This window comes from Salvelinus fontinalis, chromosome 22 (assembly GCF_029448725.1).
Source record: "Salvelinus fontinalis isolate EN_2023a chromosome 22, ASM2944872v1, whole genome shotgun sequence".
In the NCBI taxonomy this organism is placed as follows: Eukaryota; Metazoa; Chordata; class Actinopteri; order Salmoniformes; family Salmonidae; genus Salvelinus; species Salvelinus fontinalis.
This window is the reverse complement of record NC_074686.1, coordinates 12412491-12434673: the sequence shown is the minus strand read 5'-3', so window position 1 is coordinate 12434673 and position 22183 is coordinate 12412491. Positions and strand designations below refer to the sequence as shown.

Genomic DNA, 22183 nt, shown 5'->3' with positions numbered 1-22183 from the left:
CATTCCAGGGTTTCTATATTCTTACTATTTTCTACATTGTAGAACAAAGGTGAAGACATCAAAACTATGGAATCATGTAGTAACCAAGTAAGGATTAAAAAAAATCCAAAATATTTATATTTGAGATTCTTCAAAGTAGCCACCCGTTGCCTTGACAGCTTTGCACACTCTTGGCATTCTCTCAACCAGCTTCATGAGGTAGTCACCTAGAATGCATTTCAATTAACGGGTATGCCTTGTTAAAAGTTAATTTGTGGAATTTCTTTCCTTCTTAATGCGTTTCAGCCAATCAGTTGTGTTGTGACATGGTAGGGGTGGTATACAGAAGATAGCCCTATTTGGTAAAAGACCAAGTCCATATTATGACAAGAACAGCTCAAATAAGCAAAGAGAAATGACAGTCCATCATTAATTTAAGACATGAAGGTCAGTCAATGCGGAACATTTAAAAGAACTTTGAAAGTTTCTTCAAGTGCAGTCGCAAAAACCATCAAGTGCTATGATGAAACTGGCTCTCATGAGGACCGCCACAGGAAAGGAAGACCCAGAGTTAACACTGCTGCAGAGGACAAGTTCATTAGAGTTACCAGCCTCAGAAATTGCAGCCCAAATAAATGCTTCACAGAGCTCAAGTAACAGACAGTGTGCAAAGCCGTCATCAAGGCAAAGGGTGGCTACTTTGAAGAACCTCAAATATAAAATATATTTTGATTTGTTTAACACTTATTTATTTGGTTACTACATGATTCCATATGTGTCATTTCATAGTTTTGATGTCTTCACTATTATTCTACAATGTAAAAAATAAAATAGTTTAAAATAAAAACCCTTGAACGAGTAGGTTTCCAAACTTTTGACTGGTACTGTAGGTATTTCTCCCTCTAAAACGTATTGCTAAATATCCAACTGAGTGTACAAAACATTATGTACACCTGCTCTTTCCAAGAAAAACTGACCAGGTGAAAGCTATGATCCCTTATTGATGTCACTTGTTAAATCCACTTAAAATCAGTATAGATGAAGGGGAGGAGACGGGTTAAGGAAGGATTTTTAAGCCTTGAGATAACTGAGACATGGATTGTGCCTCTGATGTAAGTGCCTCTGAACGGGGTATGGTAGTAGGTGCCAGGCGCACCGGTTTGTGTCAAGAACTGCAACGCTGCTGGGTTTTTCACGCTCAACAGTTTCCCATTATGTATCAAGAATGGTCCACCAACAAAAGGACACCAAGCCAACTTGACAACTGTGGGAAGCCTTGGAGTCAACATGAGCCAGCATTCCTGTGAAACACATTCGGCACCTTGTAGAGTCCATGCCCCGATGAATTGAGGCTGTTCTGAGGGCAATGGGGGGAGTGCAACTCAATATTAGGAAGGTGGTCCTAATGTTTTGTACACTCAGTGTATGTAAGCGCCTTGGGGATGTGTGTAATTCATCATGAGTAGTTTGTTGCAGACACGTACCCTCCAGCCAGCCCAAAGTGTCGTCCAGCTTCAGATCAACATGGCTGCCCTCGCTGAGGTGGCGGGAGATGACCGGCCGGTTTCCCATGTAGTCCGCTACTGTTCCAGTGTACAACTCTCCATCTGAACACACACACACACACTGAGCGTCATCCAGTACAAGGCATGTGAATCTGAGTAAACATACAGGAGAATGACATGAGTCAAAGCTGAAAAATTCCTCCACCATTAACAGTCCAATGCCTTTATTAAATGACAGAGTTAAAGAAATGTACTGGCTTTGGATTACGTCATGGTCAGAGGAAAGAAAAACTATTATTGAACAGTCCGTGCATGTAATCATTATGTAATGTACTGGAAATGGCCTTGCACATCAAGACACAATGCCTTAGCAGGTGACGACAGATTCTGTCAAGACTTGATATTTATTGCGAGGGACATGACCCAAATACAAGATGTGTGCAGTGTTAACCATTAACCTTGCGTAGTACGTGTCAGCTGTCATAAGAGCAAGCTCTGCTGGGGACAGATTCTCACAACCAGGGACATTTCAAACATCCCCCTCTCGGTCAGTGAAGTCACAATCTCTAAAACATAAAATGTTAATTATGGCCAATGACAGTAGCCAATAGGCCTAATCAGGATACATATCTTGCCCATAAACCTCCTCTACTCGGTACTATAAATATTTGCTCGCAGTTACATCTCGCCTACATAAAAGGTAAAGACATCAGAACAAGGGTTTATGGGCAATATGATTATTAGCATCTGCTCCTCCTCTCTCTCACAGACACAATCAGATTAAAACACCACCGCATTATCACCACCTACACTGCACACTACTCTTAACACCCACCCTACAATGAGATGGGACAAATATGACAACATCGAAGAGACTAAGAATCGCAATGTTTTAATTTCTTCATGTTGCCTTCTCATGAAATGTTCACCATACAACTCAGATCTAAAGGAGTAGACACCAGTATACCATAACATGTCTGATATCATTGGTTCGTAATGGCACACTTCCTGGTGAATGTTGAAGGCTATGATGTCATCATTGCCCTTAGCCAATTACATTTCATTGTCTGAAGGAAATGTCCTGTGGTTCTTTAACTATCCTCCACTTCCTGTGAGTCATATCTTACCGACGGTGATGGCCGAGTTACGTTGGTAGGGGTCATAGGGGCAGCGACCTCTGCCCTCCTCTGGCTTTCCGCTGGGGCTCGTTACCAGGGAGAACGTCTCAGAGTTCTGTAGGGAAAACAGCAGAGTAGAGTCAGGCTTGGAGGGAAGCAAAAGTAATTCCACTACCTAAGAATAGTAAGTGAACCTTTACTTAACTGGGCAAGTCGGTTAAGAACAAATTCTTATTTACAATGACGGCCTACCGGTGGGTTAACAGTCCGCCTGGGAACAGTGTGTTAACTATCTTGTTCAGGGGCAGAATGACAGATTTGTATCATGTCAGCTCGGGGATTCGATCCAGCAACCTTTAGGTTACAGGCACAACGCTCTAACCACTAGGCTACCTGCCACCAGAGTAAAGGCTCCTTTAGTGGCTCAAATAGCCGACCAATCAGCCTGTTACCAACCCTTGGTAAACTTTCAGGAAAAAAATTGTGTGTGACCAGATACAATGCTATTTCACAGGAAACAAAATTACAAACTTTCAGCACACTTAAAGGGAAGGACATTCAACAAGCACTGCACTTACACAAATTGCAGAGAAATTGATGATTAAAAGATTGTGGGGGCTGTTTTGTTAGACTTCAGTGCGGCTTTTGACATTATCGATCATAGCCTGCTGCTGGAAAAACACCCCCTGCTTTATTGTGGATAGAGTTACCTGTCTAACAGAACACAGAGGGTGTTCAATGGAAGCCTCTCCAACATAATCCAGGTAGAATCAGGAATTCCCCAGGGCAGCTGTCTAGGCCCCTTACTTTTTTCAATCTTTAGTAATGTATGTATGCAGATGACAACACTATACACATCAGCTACTACAGCGACTGAAATTACTGCAACACTTAGAGCTGCAGTTAGTTTTAGAATGGGTGGCAAGGAATAAATTAGTCCTTAATATTTCAAAAGCATTGTATTTGGGATAAATCATTCACTAAACCCTAAACCTCAACTAAATCTCGTAATGAATAATGTGGAAATTGAGCGAGTTGAGGTGACTAAACGGATTGTAAACTGTCATGGTCAAAACATATTGATACAACAGTAGTTAAGATAGGGCAAAGTCTGTCCATAATAAAGCACTACTCTACCTTCTTAACAGCACTATCAACAAGGCAGGTCCTACAGGCCCTACTTTTGTCGCACCTGGATTACAGGTGCCACAAAGAAGGACTTAGGAAAAATGCAATTGGCTCAGAACAGGGCCAGCCTGGATGTACACAGAGAGCTAACAATAATATGCATGCCAATCTTTCCTGGCTCAAAGTGGAGGAGAGATGGACTTCATCACTACTTGTATTTATGAGAGGTATTGACATGTTGAATGCACCGAGCTGTCTGTTTGAACCACTGGCACACAGCAAGGAAACCCATGCATACCCCACAAGACTTGCCACAAGAGGTCTCTTCACAGTCCTCAAGTCCAGAACAGTCTATGTGAAGCACACAGTACTACATAGAGCCATTACTACATGGAACTCGATTCCACATCAAGCAACTGACGCAAACAGTAATATTAGATTTGTTTTAATGATAAAAATACACCTTATGGAACAACGGTGACTGACGCAACACAAACATAGGCACAGATACCTACATGGATTTTTTTTGTGTTGTAGATATGTGGTCGTGGAGTAGGGGCCTGAGAATGTTGAAAATGTATTGTAATGTTTTTAAAATTGTGTAACTGCCTTATCTTTGCTGGACCCCAGGAAGTGTAGCTGCTGCCTTGGCAGGAACTAATGGGGATCCATAATAAATACAAAAATACACCAAATGGGAGCCAAAGTTATGCGTTTAGTGCGGTTTTATCTAACATCATAAGTTAGACGTGCTACACTGGACTTGTAATTTTTGCCAAGCATAAACATTTTACATTTTATAAACCCCGAGTGATACTGTAGTCAAAACCAAAACCAAAACCCCCCCAAAACCAATTCTTCCTTTGGACGCCTCTCCTTCCAGTTCTCTGCTGCCAATGACTGGAACGAACTACAAAAATCTCTGAAACTGGAAACACCTATCTCCCTCACTAGCTTTAAGCACCAGCTGTCAGAGCAGCTCATAGATTACTGCACCTGTACATAACCCATCTACAATTTAGCCCAAACAACTACCTCTTTACCTACTGTATTTATTTATTAATTTATTTTGCTCCTTTGCACCCCATTATTTCTGTCTCTACTTTGCACTTTCTTCCAATGCAAACCAACCATTCCAGTGTTTTTTTTAGTTTTTATTTTACTTGCTGTGTTGTACTCACTTCGCCTCCATGGCCTTTTTATATTTTTATTTATTTATACATATATCTGTTTGCCTTCACCTCCCTTATCTCACCTCACTTGCTCACATTGTATATAGACTTTTTTTTTCTTTTTTTAAAATTTTTTTTTTCACTGTATTATTGACTATATGTTTGTTTTTACTCCATGTGTAACTATGTGTTGTTGTATGTGTCGAACTGCTTTGCTTTATCTTGGCCAGGTCGCAATTGTAAATGAGAACGTGTTCTCAATTTGCCTACCTGGTTAAATAAAGGTTAAATAAATAAAAAAAATAAAAAAAAATCCTGCTACAATGGCCGTGGTTAGCGAAGTGTAATTTTGAACCTTGAAATTTTGCTCTGTCTACTTTCTGCTAATTGACCATCGGCTCATGAGGGTAAATACTTGATTAAGTGGCTTGTACTTCCTCTGGGATACACTTCTAGTGTAGCGGCTAAAAACCTGCGAGTGCAACACTACTAGAGATCCTTACCTCGAATGTAAAACCGGGCCCATATGTAAAATGGTTACTAAAGACATGCCTCTGAGGCTAAAGGACACTTTGTTCTAGCTAAGTATATAAAGTATATATTTTTTTCAAATCACCTATACCACAGACACATACAAGTGTTGCCCTGTCTTGGGCATCATTATATGTGAGGGATGTCCTGTCTAAGTGGCCTGGCAGGCATTGGCTATGTGAGTGTAGTACAATAAAGCTGTCAGCATCAACATGACCAGAGTTAACACAGGCTTGACTGGTGGTTATTCGAGGATCCATTTTCTTAATCATCACACAGAAATGGTCTTCCACACACACTGTCTCAGCCCGTGGGCATCAGATTAAGGGGGCGAGCCAGCAGAGTACGAAAACATTGCCGGGGCTAGTCGTTGAGCCTAGTACCGCACATACCTGGATTATGAAATTATCAATCTCGTGTGAAGCACCGGCACACATGTTTCTGGGGGGGGGAAAAGACCTACTGCCGTGATGTGCTTGGCACTAATGTCTTTGCCATTGGATAGCAAATATCTAATATGGGTTTACTGTACAGCCCATGACCAAGCACCATTCCCCTCTTTACAGAGTTGGAGAAGATACTCAGTGGGTGGGAGATACGAAGGGATGGATGGAACAAAAACAATACAGAAAGGGTGAGGGAGGCGGTCACGGAAGGAGAGAGCAAATAGGGATAAACAACCAATAAAACAAGTTAGAGTGAAATAAAATGTAATGGTGTGGGAGGAATAGTACAAACATGTTCATTTCTTGTTGTCCTCACTGTATTTGTCCTTGAGTACACGGAGTCATAAATTTGGTGACCATAAAGCTTGTTTATAATTTGAATATGGAGTATGAGAAAAGTAGAGGAAATAATATTATGTAGGTATGTGTTCCAGTACACTACAAATATATGTCATGCCAATAAAAGGTAGTTACAGTAAGAGAAACATGGAGAAAGAGAAAAGGATTGCTTTGAAAGAAGAGCATCTTACGATGTAGGTGCAGCGTGGGCTGAAGGCGAAGGTTCCACAGGCGTACATGTGCGTGGAGTTCAAGAACTGCAGCACCCGGATGAAGTTGGGACAGTCCGCCTGAAGGGGGGACAGAAAGAGAGGGAACACAAGACAGAGAACATGTTAAGACAGTGCAAATAACTAGTTATCGTCCTTAGAAATGTGGGTGCAGGGAGAGATGGAGAAAGCGAGTAGACAGTGTTGTAAAACATTTTCCTAATCCTGGTCCTTGAGGCACACTGTGTGCTACAGTCTGTCACTCCAGTCTAAACAATACTCATGTTCTAGGAATTGTAGAATATAAACTTTTGCCAAGTTTGATAGGTGATAGCCAAACCTAATAAATAAACCTTCAAACCCAACGAACTTCAGAACCAGAACTTGGTGACCCTGCAGAAAAGCTTGGGTCAGTCCGTCTAGAGAGAGCAGGTCAGGGGGAGGGAGCGCCAGTGAGCTAACAGCTCTGGTAACCCTGATCTCATTACTTAGTTTAAATGGGGCCACACGTGGAGGCTTACTTCAAGGGAGGCCTACATTAAAGGGACTCTCCGGTACTTTTTTGTAGTTTTAGCCAGTAGTTGTGGAAGTAGCACTCACGAGCCAAAAGTGATTTGTCAATACAGTGCATTTGGAAAGTATTCAGACCCCTTGACTTTATCCACATTTTGTTACGTTACAGCCTTATTCTAAAATTGATTTTGGCCCTCACCTATACGCAATACCCCATAATGACAAAGCAAAAAATATTTAAATATTACATAAGTATTCAGACCCTTTACTCAGTACTTTGTTGAAGCACCTTTGGCAGCTATTACAGCCTCGAGTCTTGTTGGGTATGACGCTACAAGCTTGGCACACCTGTATTTAGTGAGTTTCTCCCATTCTTCTCTGCAGATCCTCTCAAGCTCTGTCAGGTTGGATGTGGAGCATCGCTGCACAGCTATTTTCAGGTCTCTCCAGAGATGTACGATTGGGCTCAAGTCCGGGCCACTCATGGACATTCAGAGACTTGTCACGAAGCCACTCCTGCATTGTCTTGGCGGTGTGCTTAGGGTTGTTGTCCTGTTGGAAGGTGAACCTTCACCCAAATTGGAGGTCCTGAGTGCTCTGGAGCAGGTTTTCATCAAGGATCTCTGTACTTCGCCTTGTTCATTATTGTCTGGATCCCGACTGGTCTCGCAGTCCCTGCTGCTGAAAGCCACCACCATGCATCACCGTAGGGATGGTGCCAGGTTTCCTCCAGACATGCTTGACATTCAGGTCAAAGAGCTTAACCTTGGTTTCATCAGACCAAAGAATCTGGTTTCTCATGGTCCGAGAGTACTTTAGGTACCTTTTGGCAAACTCCAAGTGGGCTGTCATGTGCATTTTACTGAGGAGTGACTTCCGTCTGGCCACTCTACCATAAAGGCCTGATTGGTGGAGTGGTGCAGAGATGGTTGTCCTTCTGGAAGGTTCTCCCATCTCTACAGAGGACCTCTGGAGCTCTGTCAGAGTGACCATCGGGTTCTTGGTCACCTCCCTGACCAAGGCCTTTCTCCCTGGATTGCTCAGTTTGGCCAGCTCTAGAAAGAGTCTTGGTGGTTCCAAACTTCTTCCATTTAAGAATGATGGAGGCCACTGTGTTCTTGGGGACCTTCAATGCTGCAGACATTTTTGGTACCCTTCCCCAGATCTGTGCCTCTACAGTCGTGGCCAAAAGTTGAGAATGACACAAATATTAATTTCCACAAAGTTTGCTGCTTCAGTGTCTTTAGATATTTTTGTCAGATGTTACTATGGAATACTGAAGTATAATTACAAGCATTTCATAAGTGTCAAAGGCTTTTATTGACAATTACATTAAGTTGATGCGAAAACTAAATATTTGCAGTGTTCACCTTTCTTTTTCAAGACCTCTGCAATGCACCCTGGCACGCTGTCAATTAACCTCTTGGCCACAACCTGACTGATGGCAGATCATTCTTGCATAATCAATGCTTGGAGCTTGTCAGAATTTGTGGGGTTTTGTTTGTCCACCCACCTCTTGAGGATTGACCACAAGTTCTCAATGGGATTAAGGTCTGGGGAGTTTCCTGGCCATGGACCCAAAATAACAGTTTTGTTCCCCGAGCCACTTAGTTATCACTTTTGCCTTATGGCAAGGTGCTCCATCATGCTGGAAAGGGCATTGTTCGTCACCAAACTGTTCCTGGATGGTTAGGAGAAGTTGCTCTCGGAGGATGTGTTGGTACCATTCTTTATTCATGGCTGTGTTCTTAGGCAAAATTGTCAGTGAGCCCACTCCCTTGGCTGAGAAGCAACCCCACACATGAATGGTCTCAGGATGCTTTACTGTTGGCATGACAAAGGACTGATGGTAGCGCTCACCTTGTCTTCTCCGGACAAGCTTTTTTCCCGGATGCCCCAAACAATCAGAAAGGGGATTCATCAGAGAAAATGACTCCTCAGCAGTCCAATCCCTGTACCTTTTGCAGAATATCAGTCTGTCCCTGATGTTTTTCCTGGAGAGAAGTGGCTTCTTTGCTGCCCTTCTTGACACCAGGCCATCCTCAAAGTCTTTGCCTCACTGTGCGTGCAGCTGCACTCACACCTGCCTGCTGCCATTCCTGAGCAAGCTCTGTACTGGTGGTGCCCCATCCCGCAACCGAATCAACTTTAGGAGACGGTCCTGGCGCTTGCTGGATTTTCTTTGGCGCCCTGAAGCCTTCTTCACAACAATTGAACCGCTCTCCTTGAAGTTCTTTATGATCCGATAAATGGTTGATTTAGGTGCAATCTTACTGGCAGCAATATCCTTGCCTGTGAAGCCCTTTTTGTGCAAAGCAATGATGACGGCACATGTTTCCTTGCAGGTAACCATGGATGACAGAGGAAGAACAATGATTCCAAGCACCACCCTCCTTTTGAAGCTTCCAGTCTGTTATTCAAACTCAATCAGCATGACAGAGTGATCCCCAGCCTGGTCCTCGTTAACACTCACACCTGTGTTAACGAGAGAATCACTGACATGTCAGCTGGTCCTTTTGTGACAGGCCTGAAAAGCAGTGGAAATGTTTTTGGGGGATTCAGTTCCTTTGCATGGCAAAGAGGGACTTTGCAATTAATTGCAATTCATCTGATCACTCTTCATAACATTCTGGAGTATATGCAAATTGCCATCATAACAAACTGATGCAGCAGACTTTGTATAAATTAATATTTGTGTCACTCACACTTTTGGCCACGACTGTACACAATCCTGTCTCGGAGCCCTACGGACAATTCCTTCAACCTCATGGCTTGGTTTTTGCTCTGACATGCACTGTCAACTGTAGGACCTTATATAGACATGTGTGTGCCTTTCCAAATCATGTCCAATCAATTGAATTTACCACAGGGGAATAAAACGTGCAGTTGTCACAACATAATGCCACAGATGTCTCAAGTTTTGTGGGAGCGTGCAATTGGCATGCTGACTGCAGGAATGTCCACCAGAGCTGTTGCCAGATAATTGAATGTTAATTTCTCTACCACAAGCTGCCTCCAACGTTGTTTTAGAGAATTTGTCAGTACTTCCAACCGTCCTCACAACCGCAAACCACATGTATGGTGTCTTGTGGGCGAGCAGTTTGCTGATGTCAACATTGTTAACAGAGTGCCCCATGGTGCCAGTGGGGTTATGGTATGGGCAGGCATAAACTACAGACAACGAACACAATTGCATTTTATCGATGGCTATTTGAATGCACAGAAACACCGTGACGAGATTCTGAGGCCCATTTGAGGCCTATTTTTTTTTAAAGCATCTCTGACCAATAGATGCATTTATCTGTATTCCCGGTCATGTGAAATATATAGATTAGGAACTAATGAATTTATAAAAATGGACTGATTTCCTCATATGAACTGTAACTCAGTAAAATCTTTGAAATTGTTGCATGTTACGTTTATATTTTTGTTCAGTATAATATGACTAGGATTGTGCCATTGGCTTCTGGACAATGAAAGACATGTTTATGAAAACCAATAGAACAGTAGAGAAATTATGGCAGGAGGAAGTCTTCATAAAATAATTGCCTCCACATTGATAGTTGGGTTTTGGCTAGGCTACTTTGAAGCAAGGTAAGACATTGTTCATTATTTGAAGTAAAACATCCAGGTTTCAAACAATTATACTGCCTCAAACGCATGTTGTAAAATGGTGGACGACACGCTGATAGCCTGCCTATCGTTGACTATAGCCTATGCACTCGAATGGCGAATGGGAAGCGCGATTGAATTACGAGTTGAGATTGAGAAATTCAAATAGCTCGTTTTAAAATCGTGTCCATCAAAACATTTTGATACGCCATTGCGTTTCGAATTGTTATTTGTTCCACAACGATTTATAAAAGCTTTTTGAGGTGTTGCTCTCGGAGGAGGTGCTCTCGCCTAACAGGTGATAGGCTATTCATCTCCTCAAACTGGGCTCTGTATGCTGTGCACGTGTGATAAGATACATGACGACGAATGAAAATACACACTCACCAACTTAAATTGCACTAAATGATGCAAATTAACGTATAGACCGATAAGCGTGACCTGTCAAATGCATTTTTCGACGGCTAACCGATTATCGGTTAACTGTTAATATTCCTAGTTGAATTGGAATTGCTAGACGGCTGGCCCACGTAGGGGAAACTTCAGGGATAATGGCGCAGCACAGCTTCGTGAAAAATAAAATAGGGATTTCGTGGCTGAGGTAAAGTGGTAATTCTTCTCATAGATTATGTATGTATGAACTACATAGACACATCCTGCCCAAAGCTTGAGATTTAAAAAAGACTTTGTCGTTGCCAAAGTTTCGGAGCATGTCGTTAACCCATGGCATTTCCTTGTTTCTGCCCCACCAACATTCATTCTAATGAAGGCCATTGGCAGCCAAAATGTTTTTAACTAGAATTAGATAAAGCATCAAGATTTTAATTGTGAGATTAAGGCCTATTCACACCCACCATACACAACTTGCACACACTCAGAGCAGCTTGCTTCGTATTGTTTCGTTATCCCTTTGTCAGATAACTGATCACAGCTCATTCCTCGATTCTGAATCATGGGACGTGGGCCAAGTCGGTAATGTTGACACATAAGAATAATTACCTTAGTGTATAAACTGTGCAAGCTACCTTAGTCTATAAACTACCCCATAACCTTTAGAGAGGATCAACTCTATATTGTACAATGGATTGGTCTTTGATGAACAGTGACCATAATGGCCATGCATAAAAGCTACCTTAGTCTATAAAACTACCCCATAACCTTTAGAGAGGATCAACTCTATATTGTACAATGGATTGGTCAGATGAACAGTGACCATAATGGCCATGCATGTGACCATAATGGCCATGCATAATGGCCATGGGCGTGTATAAAATGTCTGACTTGAAACAAATGAAAATGCGTTAAATTTGGCTAAGCCCATTGCCACTGATGCTACGTACAGGCCCATACTGTAGGTCTGCTAATCCCGATTGGCATAAGACCATCTGGTATCGACTTCCTCCTTTTCTATCGCTAGCACATTGACGGCCAGAAAGACGGTTAAAGTTATCCAATTAAAATAGCTAAACAATTCCATTAGATGGCTGGGGTGGCTGTTGGTGGAATGCAGTGACAGCTGTGTCTCCAGTAAGTAATGCTTCTCCTCCTATTACTAGACAGACCAGAACCCCCTTGCACAGCCTCATCCTATCCCCCCCACCTACTTATGTTGTTGTATTAATTTCTTATTCTAACGGATTAAGGTATAAATTGAAGTTCAAATGAAGTGCTATTGAAGAATCTTGCAACGGAAGCCCTGGAAATTGACTCAGGGCCCTAAACTGCCCGTCTAAGATCAAAACTAGGGGAAACACTGGCAGCATGCGGCATTAATAATGCCAATGAGCGGATTGGCTGAGCTAGGGTTAACTTGCCTTTTTCTTGCCCTTCATGGAGCATTCGTCCAGGTCCTTCACTGAGGGGGACCAGTCCAACTGGGAGGAGAATGGAGGGAGAGAGGTCAGTGTTAAGACTGTTGAACCAGCTGTGTTTGTGTTTCAGATGACAACCGCTGAATTAAACCACTGGAGGGGGGACATTTTCTGCAGTGTTGAATATTTCCGATACAGCCTGAATGAACTGTAGGGCTTAGGTATTTTCCAACCAAATCTGGTGGTCTTATGCATGAACTTACAGGGTTTATACAGATTCATGAAGTCCCAAAGCTGATCATACTTGTTAACAACTTTGTGATTAGACAGGTGTAAACGTCAATGGTAAAAGGTCAACCCCACCTTGCTCCTCATCACAATGGCGTCCTCCTGGCTGACATCCAATGATAGAACTGCATCCCGCGCTCCCACAAACAACGTGTCTCCGTCATCGCTTAGCAACAGTGTGGTGGTGTTGCCGACGTCCGAGCTGTCGAAGTGGCTAAGAGACCTCCCGGGTGTACCTGTCACGCAAGACAAGAAAGTGGCAGGCGTTAGGTTTCCCTTTCACGTTCAAAATTAAGTGCATACAGATACAGTTGAACCTTCATATCATGCGGACTTCCACACAACGAGTATTACACGGCTCAGATAGTTGGAACATGCTGTCGACGCCAAAGGTTGTGGGTTCAAATCCTGCATAAATTAGCCACGTTGGATGAGTCACTCGTAAATGGTCAAAAATAATTCACATTGGCCTACATTTTCAGCAGCAGAAACGTAAAAAACAAAACGACTCTGAACAGAAGGCTTTTAAAACATTACAATACACCGGTCCTCAAAGATTAGATTAAGTGTTAGGTTAAAATAGACTTAATATAGATGACATATTATTAAGATCCCAATACAGTCCGCACCCAGCATCCAAACACCCCAAAAAATATATTTTTGACTGCTCTAACCACAAGAGGGCAAACTTGGCACTGAACGTAGGCCTACAGCGTAGCCTACATGTTTTTAAGCATTGAATAATCATTATTCAGCACAGAATATTTATAAAGATTTAGGATTAAGTCTACTCCAGGGAAAGTAAAATGGAAAGAGTAGTGTCACTCCAATGGTTCAATGTTGAACAACTGCAGCTATTTTCCCACGACGACATGCAATATACTGGCGTAATAATTAGCCTACATTAACCTGCTCAGATGGAGTGTCGAGACAGAACTGACATTTCATGAATTTCTTCCTCTTTTCATTAGCCTTTTCCATACAATAACAGGGGGAGGCACCCCCTCGTTCCACCCACACTCCAATTTCATTTGGACTGGAGGCCCTCAAGCAGGGCGCTATGAAAGATGGGAAATAGCACGTGCACACACGCACATAGTACTGAAGAATGCATAGAAACTCTTAAAGACCATCCCCATGGCGTTTAACCAATTACAATAACTCAACCCACTTGCCTATTACGTAGAGCCATTTCAAACTCTCTGTAGGAATATTCTGGAAAAACCTCTCTGAACACGGAACAGGGTTGTCATGTTTGAATTCCCTTCCAACATGGGGATATGTGAGCGAGTGAGAGACTCAATACATGGCAGGGTGTGTGACCTTGTAAGGTCATGATTTTGACTTTCTGTAACCCCTACTAGTCGCGTCAAAGATTAACACAGTTAAGATGATATGGCACATGACAGCAAAGACGACATTTTGGTGTAGCATAATTAAACAAACTTGGGCAGAGAAATTGTTAAACGTTTAAAATGTTTTATTATACTATAGTATTGTTCACCGGAGACAAAAAGCACAACAATCAACCTAAACTCATAAGCAGAATATTGGCTACTTCTCAAATGCTACCAAATCAATCAGCAAGCAGGACTGTCTGGAATTATACATTTTATTATGATGGTGTGATTCTTGGTCTAATCAAGACTTGGCAGCAGAATTTTAGACAGAGGCTCTACAGAGAGGGTATGAGCACATGACGAGCATAATCCTGTGCTGTCGCTATGGTTTCCATACCCATGGCACCATTGGGGACAAAAAAAAGGGTTGGGCTTGGATATTAAATGGGCACAGACCTACACTGACAGCTTTGTGTTGTTCAGTGATTGTGAAAGGTGCCTGTGAGCTGCTGAATAATGAACAAAGCCACTTCCTGCTTGAGGCAGTATCGCTAGAGAGGAGATCTCTGGGTTTTCTAAGCGATGAGATAAAGACCGTTAGAGTGATGCGATAACAACAGCGGAAACATCGGTGTACTGCGGCACAACTATAGAGCTACTATTTACGTGTACAGAAACATTCACAGGCCATACTTAAAACACGACCACACATACAGTGGAGTTGGAAAGTACTCAGACCCCTTGACTTTTTCCACATTGTTATATATTACAGCCATATTCTAAAATGGATTAAAACGTATTCTCATCAAGCTATACACAATATCCCATAATGAAAAAGCAAAAACAGGTTTTTAGATAAAAAAAAATTTTTTACATAAGTATTCAGACCCTTTACTCAGTACTTTGTTGAAGCACCTTTGGCAGCGATTACAGCCTCGAGTCTTCTTGGGTATGAAGCTACAAGCTTAGCACACCTGTATTTGGATAGTTTCTCCCATTCTTCTCTGCAGATCATCTCAAGCTCTGTCAGGTTGGATGGGGAGCGTCCCTGCAAGGCTATTTTCAGGTCTCTCCAGAGATGTTCGATCGGGTTGAAGTCCGGGCTCTGGCTGGGCCACTCAAGGACATTCAGATACTTGTCCTGAAGCCACTCCTACATTGTCTGGCTGTGTGGTTAGGGTCGTTGTCCTGTTGGAAGGTGAACCTTTGCCCTAGTCTTAGGTCCTGAGCACTCTTGAGCAGGTTTGTCGTCAAGGATCTCTGTACTTTGCTCCGTTCATCTATCCCTCGATCCTGACTAGTCTTCCAGTCCCTGCCGCTGAAAAACATCCACACAGCATGCTGCCACCACCATGCTTCAGCATAGGGATGGTGCCAGGTTTCCTCCAGAAGTGACACTTGGCATTCAGGCCAAAGAGTTCCATCTTGGTTTCATCAGTCCAGAAAATCTCGTTTCTCATGGTTTGAGTCGTTTAGGTGCCTTTTGGCAAACTCCAAGCAGGCTGCCATGTGCCTTTTACTGGAGTGGCTTCCGTCTGGCCACTCTACCATAAAAGGCCTGATTGGTGGAGTGCTGCAGAGATGGTTGTCTTTCTGGAAGGTTCTCTGGAGCTCTGTCAGAGTGACCATCAGGCTGTTGGTTACCTCCCTGAACAAGGCCCTTCTCCCCTGATTGCTCAGGTTGGCCGGCTCTAGAAAGAGTCTTGGCCATTCCAAACTTCTTCCATTTAAGGATGATGGAGACTAGAGGTCGACCGATTAATCGGAATGGCTGATTAATCAGGCCGATTTCAAGTTTGCATAACAATCGGTAAGCGACATTTTTGGACACAGATCATGGCAGATTACATTGCACTCCACGAGGAGACTGCGTGGCAGGCTGACTACCTGTTATGGGAGTGCAGCAAGGATCCACGGTGCTAGCTAGCATTAAACTTATCTTATATAAAAAAAAATTCTATCAATCAATCTCAACCTAAATCACTAGTTAAACTAGTAATATCATCAACCATGTGTAGTTATCTAGCTTATCCCGCGTTGCATATAATCGACGCAGTGCCTGTTAATTTATCATTGAATCATAGCCTACTTCGCCAAACGGGTGATTTAACAAGCGGATTCGTGAAAAAAAAGCACTGTCATTGCACCAATGTGTACCTAACCAATAACATCAACGCCTTTCTTAAAATCAATACACAAGTATATCTTTTTTAAACCTGCATATTTAGTTAATATTGCCTGCTAACATGAATTTCTTTTAACTAGGGAAATTGTGTCACTTCTCTTGCGTGCTGTGCAAAAGAGTCAGGGTATATGCAGCAGTTTGGGCCGACTGGCTCGTTGCGAACTGTGTGAAGACTATTTCTTCCTAAGGAAGACATCCAACCTCGCCAAACGGAGGATGATTTAACAAAAGCGCATTTGTGAAAAAAGCACAATCGTTGCACGAATGTACCTAATCATAAATATCAATGCCTTTCTTAAAGTCAATACACAGAAGTAAATTTAATTAAATCTGCATATTTAGTTAAGAAATCCAGATTAGCAGGCAATATTAAAATAGGGAAATTGTGTCACTTCTCTTGCGTTCATTGCACGCAGTCAGGGTATATGCAACAGTTTGGGCCGCCTGGCGTGTAGCGAACTAATTTGCCAAAATGTTACACAATTATGACATAACATTGAAGGTGGTGCAATGTAACATGAATATTTAGACTTATGGATGCCACCCGTTAGATAAAATACAGAACAGTTCCGTATTTCACTGAAAGAATAAACATTTTGTTTTCAAAATTATAGTTTCCGAATTTGACCATATTCACGACCTAAGGCTCATATCTGTGTGTGTTATGTTATAATTAAGTCTATGATTTGATATTTGATAGAGCAGTCTGACTGAGCGATGGGAGGCAGCAGCAGGCTCGTAAGCATTCATTCAAACAGCACTTTCATGCGTTTGCCAGCAGCTCTTCGCTGTGCTTCAAGCATTGAGCTGTTTATGACTTCAAGCCTATCAACTCCCGAGATTAGGCTGGTGTAACCGATGTGAAATGGCTAGCTAGTTAGCGGGATGCGCACTAATAGCGTTTCAAATCGGTGACGTCACTCGCTCTTAGACCTTGAAGTAGTTGTTTCCCTTGCTCTGCAAGGGCCGCGGCTTTTGTGGAGCGATTGGAAACGATACTTCGAGGGTGGCTGTTGTCGATGTGTTCCTGGTTCGAGCCCAGGTAGGGGCGAGGAGAGGGACGAAAGCTATACTGTTACACTGGCAATACTAAAGTACATATAAGAACATCCAATAGTCGAAGGTCTATGAAATACAAATGGTAGAGAGAGAAATAGTCCTATAATTCCTATAATAACTACAACCTAAAACTTCTTACCTGGGAATATTGAAGACTCATGTTAAAAGGAACCACCAGCTTTCATATGTTCTCATGTTCTGAGCAAGGAACTTAAACGTTAGCTTTTTTACATGGCACATATTGCACTTTTACTTTCTTCTCCAACACTTTGTTTTTGCATTATTTAAACACGTTTCATTATTTATTTGAGGCTAAATTGATTTATTATATTAAGTTAAAATAAAAGTGTTCATTCAGTATTGTTGTAATTGTCATTATTACAACAATTGTTTGTTTTTTTTAATCAAAAAAAGTAAAACTTTTTTTAAATTTAAAAACTAAATAAAAATATGCCGATTAATCGGTATCGGCTTTTTTTGGTCTTCCAATAAAATCGGGATCAGCGTTGAAAAATCATAATCGGTCGACGTCTAATGGAGACCACTGTTTTCAAATTGATTTAGAAGCCCTTTTTACATCAGCAGAGTGCTATACAGAAACCCAAACCCTAAACAGCAAGCAGTGCAGATGTAGAAGCTCAGTGGTTAGGACAAACTCCCTAGAAAAGCAGGAACCTAGGAAGAAACCTAGAGAGGAACTAGGCTCTGAGGGGTGGCCGGTCCTCGTCTGGCTGTGCCGTGGGGAGATGAGTACATGGCCATTTAAGGCCAGATTGAACATCTTGAGGAATAAACGGTAATAGATGACCAGCAGGGTCAAATAATAAAATCACAGTGGTTGTAGAGGGTGAAACAGGCCAGTACCTCAGGAGTAAATGTCAGTTGGCTTTTCATAGCCGAGCATTCAGAGTTTGAGACAAGCATGTGAGGTAGAGAGAGAGTGAGTCTTGGGAACCTTTAATGCTGCAGACATTTTTTGGTACCCTTCCCCAGATCAGACAATCCTGTCTCAGAGCTAAACGGACAATTCCTTCGACTTGGTTTTTGCTATGACATGCACTGTCAAATGTGGGACCTTATACAGGTGTGTGCCTTTCCAAATCATTTCCAATCAATTAAATGTACCACAGGTGGACTCCAATCATGTAGAAAAAAACGAATGCATGATCAATGGATACAGGATGCAGCTGAGCTCAATTTCGAGTCTCATGGCATAAGGTCTAAATACTTATGTAAATAAGGTACTTCTGCTTCATCATTATGGGGTATTGTGTGTAGATTGATTGAATGACATGTTTTCCTCGTCAATTTTAGAATAAGGCTGTAACCTAACAAAACAAGCAAAAAGTCAAAGGGGTCTGAATACTTTGAATGCACTGTATAAACAGAGGTGTATACACACATGCATAGGCCTACAAAATGGCCTCAAATTTAAACACACAGGCCTTGATTTAAATACCTCACTGTATACATGTGCAATTGTGTGGATGCCTGACAAGAACATCAGTTCAGCGTTCTTAAATTGTTCTACAACTTCTGCTTGACCACAGAAGCAATGATATCCAGAAAACTGCTGGTATCATCCGTTACAATGCTCCTGTCAAGAGAGAAAGTATAAGCCCTAGGGCATCAGTAGGTTTGCTCAGCCGCGAAGTGTTAGGCCACACAAGCTCACAGAACAGGACCACAGAGTGCTGAAGCGTGTAGAAATCGTCTGTCCTCGGTTTCAACACTCCGTACCGAGTTATAAACTGCCTCTGGAAGCAACGTCAGTACAAGAGCTGGGAGCTTCATGAAATGGGTTTCAATGGCCGAGCAGCCACACACAAGCCTAAGATCACTATGTGCAATGCCAAGGATCAGCTGGAGTGGTGTAAAGCTCGCCTCCATTGGACTCTGGAGCAGTGGAAACGCGTTCTCTGGAGTGATGAATCACACTTCACCATCTGGCAGTCTGATGGACTAATCTGGATTTGGTGGATGCCAGGAGAACACTACCTGCCTGAATGCATAATGCCAACATCAACCCCATCGAACACCTTTGGGATGAATTGGAATGGGGACCAACTCCATATTAATTTCCATGATTTTGGAATGAGATGTTCAACGAGCAGGTGTCCACATACACTACATGGCCAAAAGTATGTGAAGATGGAGGAAGATAATTGTTTCCAATGACATCGGTGTGGAATTGTGTGATTTTGACCAATTGTGAATAGGTATTGCCTACTAATTGGTTGATGTCATTGTAAATACTTAAATCATCTTTTTACTACAAAACAGAAAAGTTCAATTTTCAAATATGTCAATGTTGGGGTGGTGCTGGATATGAATATGAAATTGAAACTGTGACATTTCCCTAGTACACCATAAACGTTAGACGACAAAACAGCGACAACATTAAATGAGACTTGAAAAGTATTGACCGTCAGTGAACCAAATGAATAGAACTAGGAAATTCCTCAAAACCAGTCATCAGCCAAACTGATTATATTGATTGGGCTTATTTCACGCTTTTCACAGAAACTGTGATTTTTGAAGAGTTGTGAATGCATTTTTATGCTTTTGCCTGGCTTGACTGGCGGACAAGACTAGTTCTGCTTGAACTCTGAAGAGCACTGTCTGATTCAGTACCTGATACATAGTAACCTTTTAAGGCAACAGTCCAAAGTTTGACCAAATTATGGTTTACTATATTTGAGCTGCAGTGAAAATAGTGTGATGTTTGACTGGTTTGTGAAATTGAAACAGAGTTTGGGGGATCCATTTACGTCAGCCACTATACTTATCGCCCTAGAGTCAGTGTGATGATCAAACGACTGAATCGTAAAGATGTTAAAAATTACGCAGGGATTTATGAGAAGTATTCTCGTCTTTAACTTTGAATTCCCTTGCATTGAAAACAAACTCTGGGTCCACAAATGGTTAAGCATTTTTAATATTTTAAGCAAATTAGTCATCCTGTATTCAGCCAATAAATGTTTTGAACAGACCATGAAAAATGTGTGATTTCAGTTGAAAATATTTGTGATAGTGTAGCAAAGGTAGTTAACACCTGTCTTTAGGCCTCGGGCAAGGTTAATCATAAAGCAAGTACAGCTCAGCACACTAACAGGGTCTGAACTTGCACCAACAACCCCAAATGATCAGTCACATTGGTGCCGTGACTAGCAAACTGTTGATGTTCCTTAGCCGCAATGTTTGCTGCAGAGGAAGTGAAAGATAACTATGGAACTCTGAGGCAACATACCAAGCTTGTGTGTGCAACTTTTGATTGATAATTGATGACTCATGCAAGCTCCTAGTGGTAACTGCTAATGCCAATTCTTTAAATCAAAGAACTTATGCGGTCGAGTCACGCTGACGACACAGATGTTACATCCAGCCGGTTAACTTGGCAGCCCTAGATTGCTTCAGGAGCTTTGCCATCCCTCTCTAGTTTAACACTAGTTTCACTGTGTGGAAAGTCACCTTTCACCACTCCACTTAGTCGTTCTCAAAGCTTTGTTAGCGGGAGACATCTCGCAAAAGTGCAGGCTCAGGAATCAAGGTAATTGTTATTCCTCCATGCCCACCCCACCTACGAAGTGGCTCTTTCCAAGCCATGGGGACACAGTGCTCCTTTGTTGCGGAGGTCATGAGAAAACCACATCAGCTGAGGAGTTGGTGGGGGACGTGAAACGTCAAAATCAAACGGTTGCTTGTTTGTCTGGGCAAGGCCTTCTCTACACGGCCTAACTCAGGACCCCTGTGTGTCCCGTGCCAAGCTTAGAAGGGGTTGCTGACCACATTTAGCTTGAACGATTGCCAAGGACTGTTTGCTTCAGTACTTCGGACCTCATGAAACTTGATCTGTGTGAAGTCGTGCTCTGCAGAGAGTTCACGTCTCAGCGCGGGCCTGCAAGGGTGTTGAGTCTGATGGTTCATGTGGCCATGCATGGGTGTGTGTTAGAGAGTGCAAGAGTGTAGCATGTTTGTGTGGGATATCTGCCAACGGACATCATTCATAACCACCCCAGTGAGTCAGAAGAAACGTGTGGGTGTGCGTATGTGTGAATGTTTGTTCTGAGTGTAGAGGAACTTTGAGGTTGTGAGAGAATCTTCTAGTGTACTTTCTGCCCACCCCAGGGAGAGGGAGATGTACACAGTGATGATGAGTGTGGTCTGAGAGGCCTGTGCTTCAAAAGGGATATGGTCCTCCACTGCGATTCTTGCTCAGTCACGCAAGTGGTTGCTCCAGGAAATGTGTGGATGTCAATACAGGTGAATGAATATGAGACAGACGACCTCCTGAGTTGCGCAGCGGTCTAAGGCATTGCATCGTAGTGTTGCGGCGTCACTACAGCCTGAGGTTCGATGCCAGGCTGTGTCATTACCAGCCGTGACCGGGAGTTCCATGGGTGCGATGCACAATTGGCCCAGTGTCGTCTGGGTTAGGGTAGGGTTTGGCCAGGGAGTCTTTATTTGGCTCAACTCCTTGTGGCGGGCCAGGTGCTTGCAGACTGACTTCGGTCATCAGTTGAACTGCGTTTCCTTTGACACATTGGTGCAGCTGGCTTCCAGGTTAAGCGAGCGGGTGTTAAGAAGCGCGGTTTGGCGGACACATGACGTGACCGTCGCTTCTCCCGAGCCCGTTGGGGAGTTGCAGTGATGAGACAAGGTTGTAATCATGAAATAGGGGAGAAAAAGGGGGGTACAAAATATTTTTATATCAAAATGGTGTCCTGGGCAAAAACGGTTTGGGAACCACTGATCTATGGCCTTGCCTGGGAGGATGAGAAGAGACCATTGGTTGTGACAAAACACTGCTAACAGGCACGACTCCAACATCATCATTACATTTGCCGATGACAGCAATGGTAGGCCCGATCACCGACAAGACAGCATATAGGGAGGTGGTCAAAGACCTGGCCGGTTGGTGCCAGGACAACAACCTCCCTCAATGTGA

The 22183-nt window shown here is 42.7% G+C and overlaps 1 protein-coding gene across 5 annotated transcripts in view; it reads right to left on the bottom strand.

Moving 5' to 3' along the window:
- The window catches only part of sema4ab (sema domain, immunoglobulin domain (Ig), transmembrane domain (TM) and short cytoplasmic domain, (semaphorin) 4Ab), a 52151-nt gene that overhangs the window by 8907 nt on the left and 21061 nt on the right, over positions 1-22183 (bottom strand). For 4 of the 5 annotated variants that reach the window (XM_055876458.1, XM_055876456.1, XM_055876460.1 and 1 more), the window contains 5 exons: positions 12727-12887; positions 12367-12426; positions 6410-6508; positions 2612-2717; positions 1464-1586 (listed from right to left, as the gene is read on the bottom strand). In XM_055876458.1, coding sequence (XP_055732433.1) covers positions 1464-1586; positions 2612-2717; positions 6410-6508; positions 12367-12426; positions 12727-12887 — 549 coding nt within the window. The remainder of the gene's footprint in view (positions 1-1463; positions 1587-2611; positions 2718-6409; positions 6509-12366; positions 12427-12726; positions 12888-22183) is intronic. The other variant, XM_055876461.1, reaches the window with a different exon arrangement.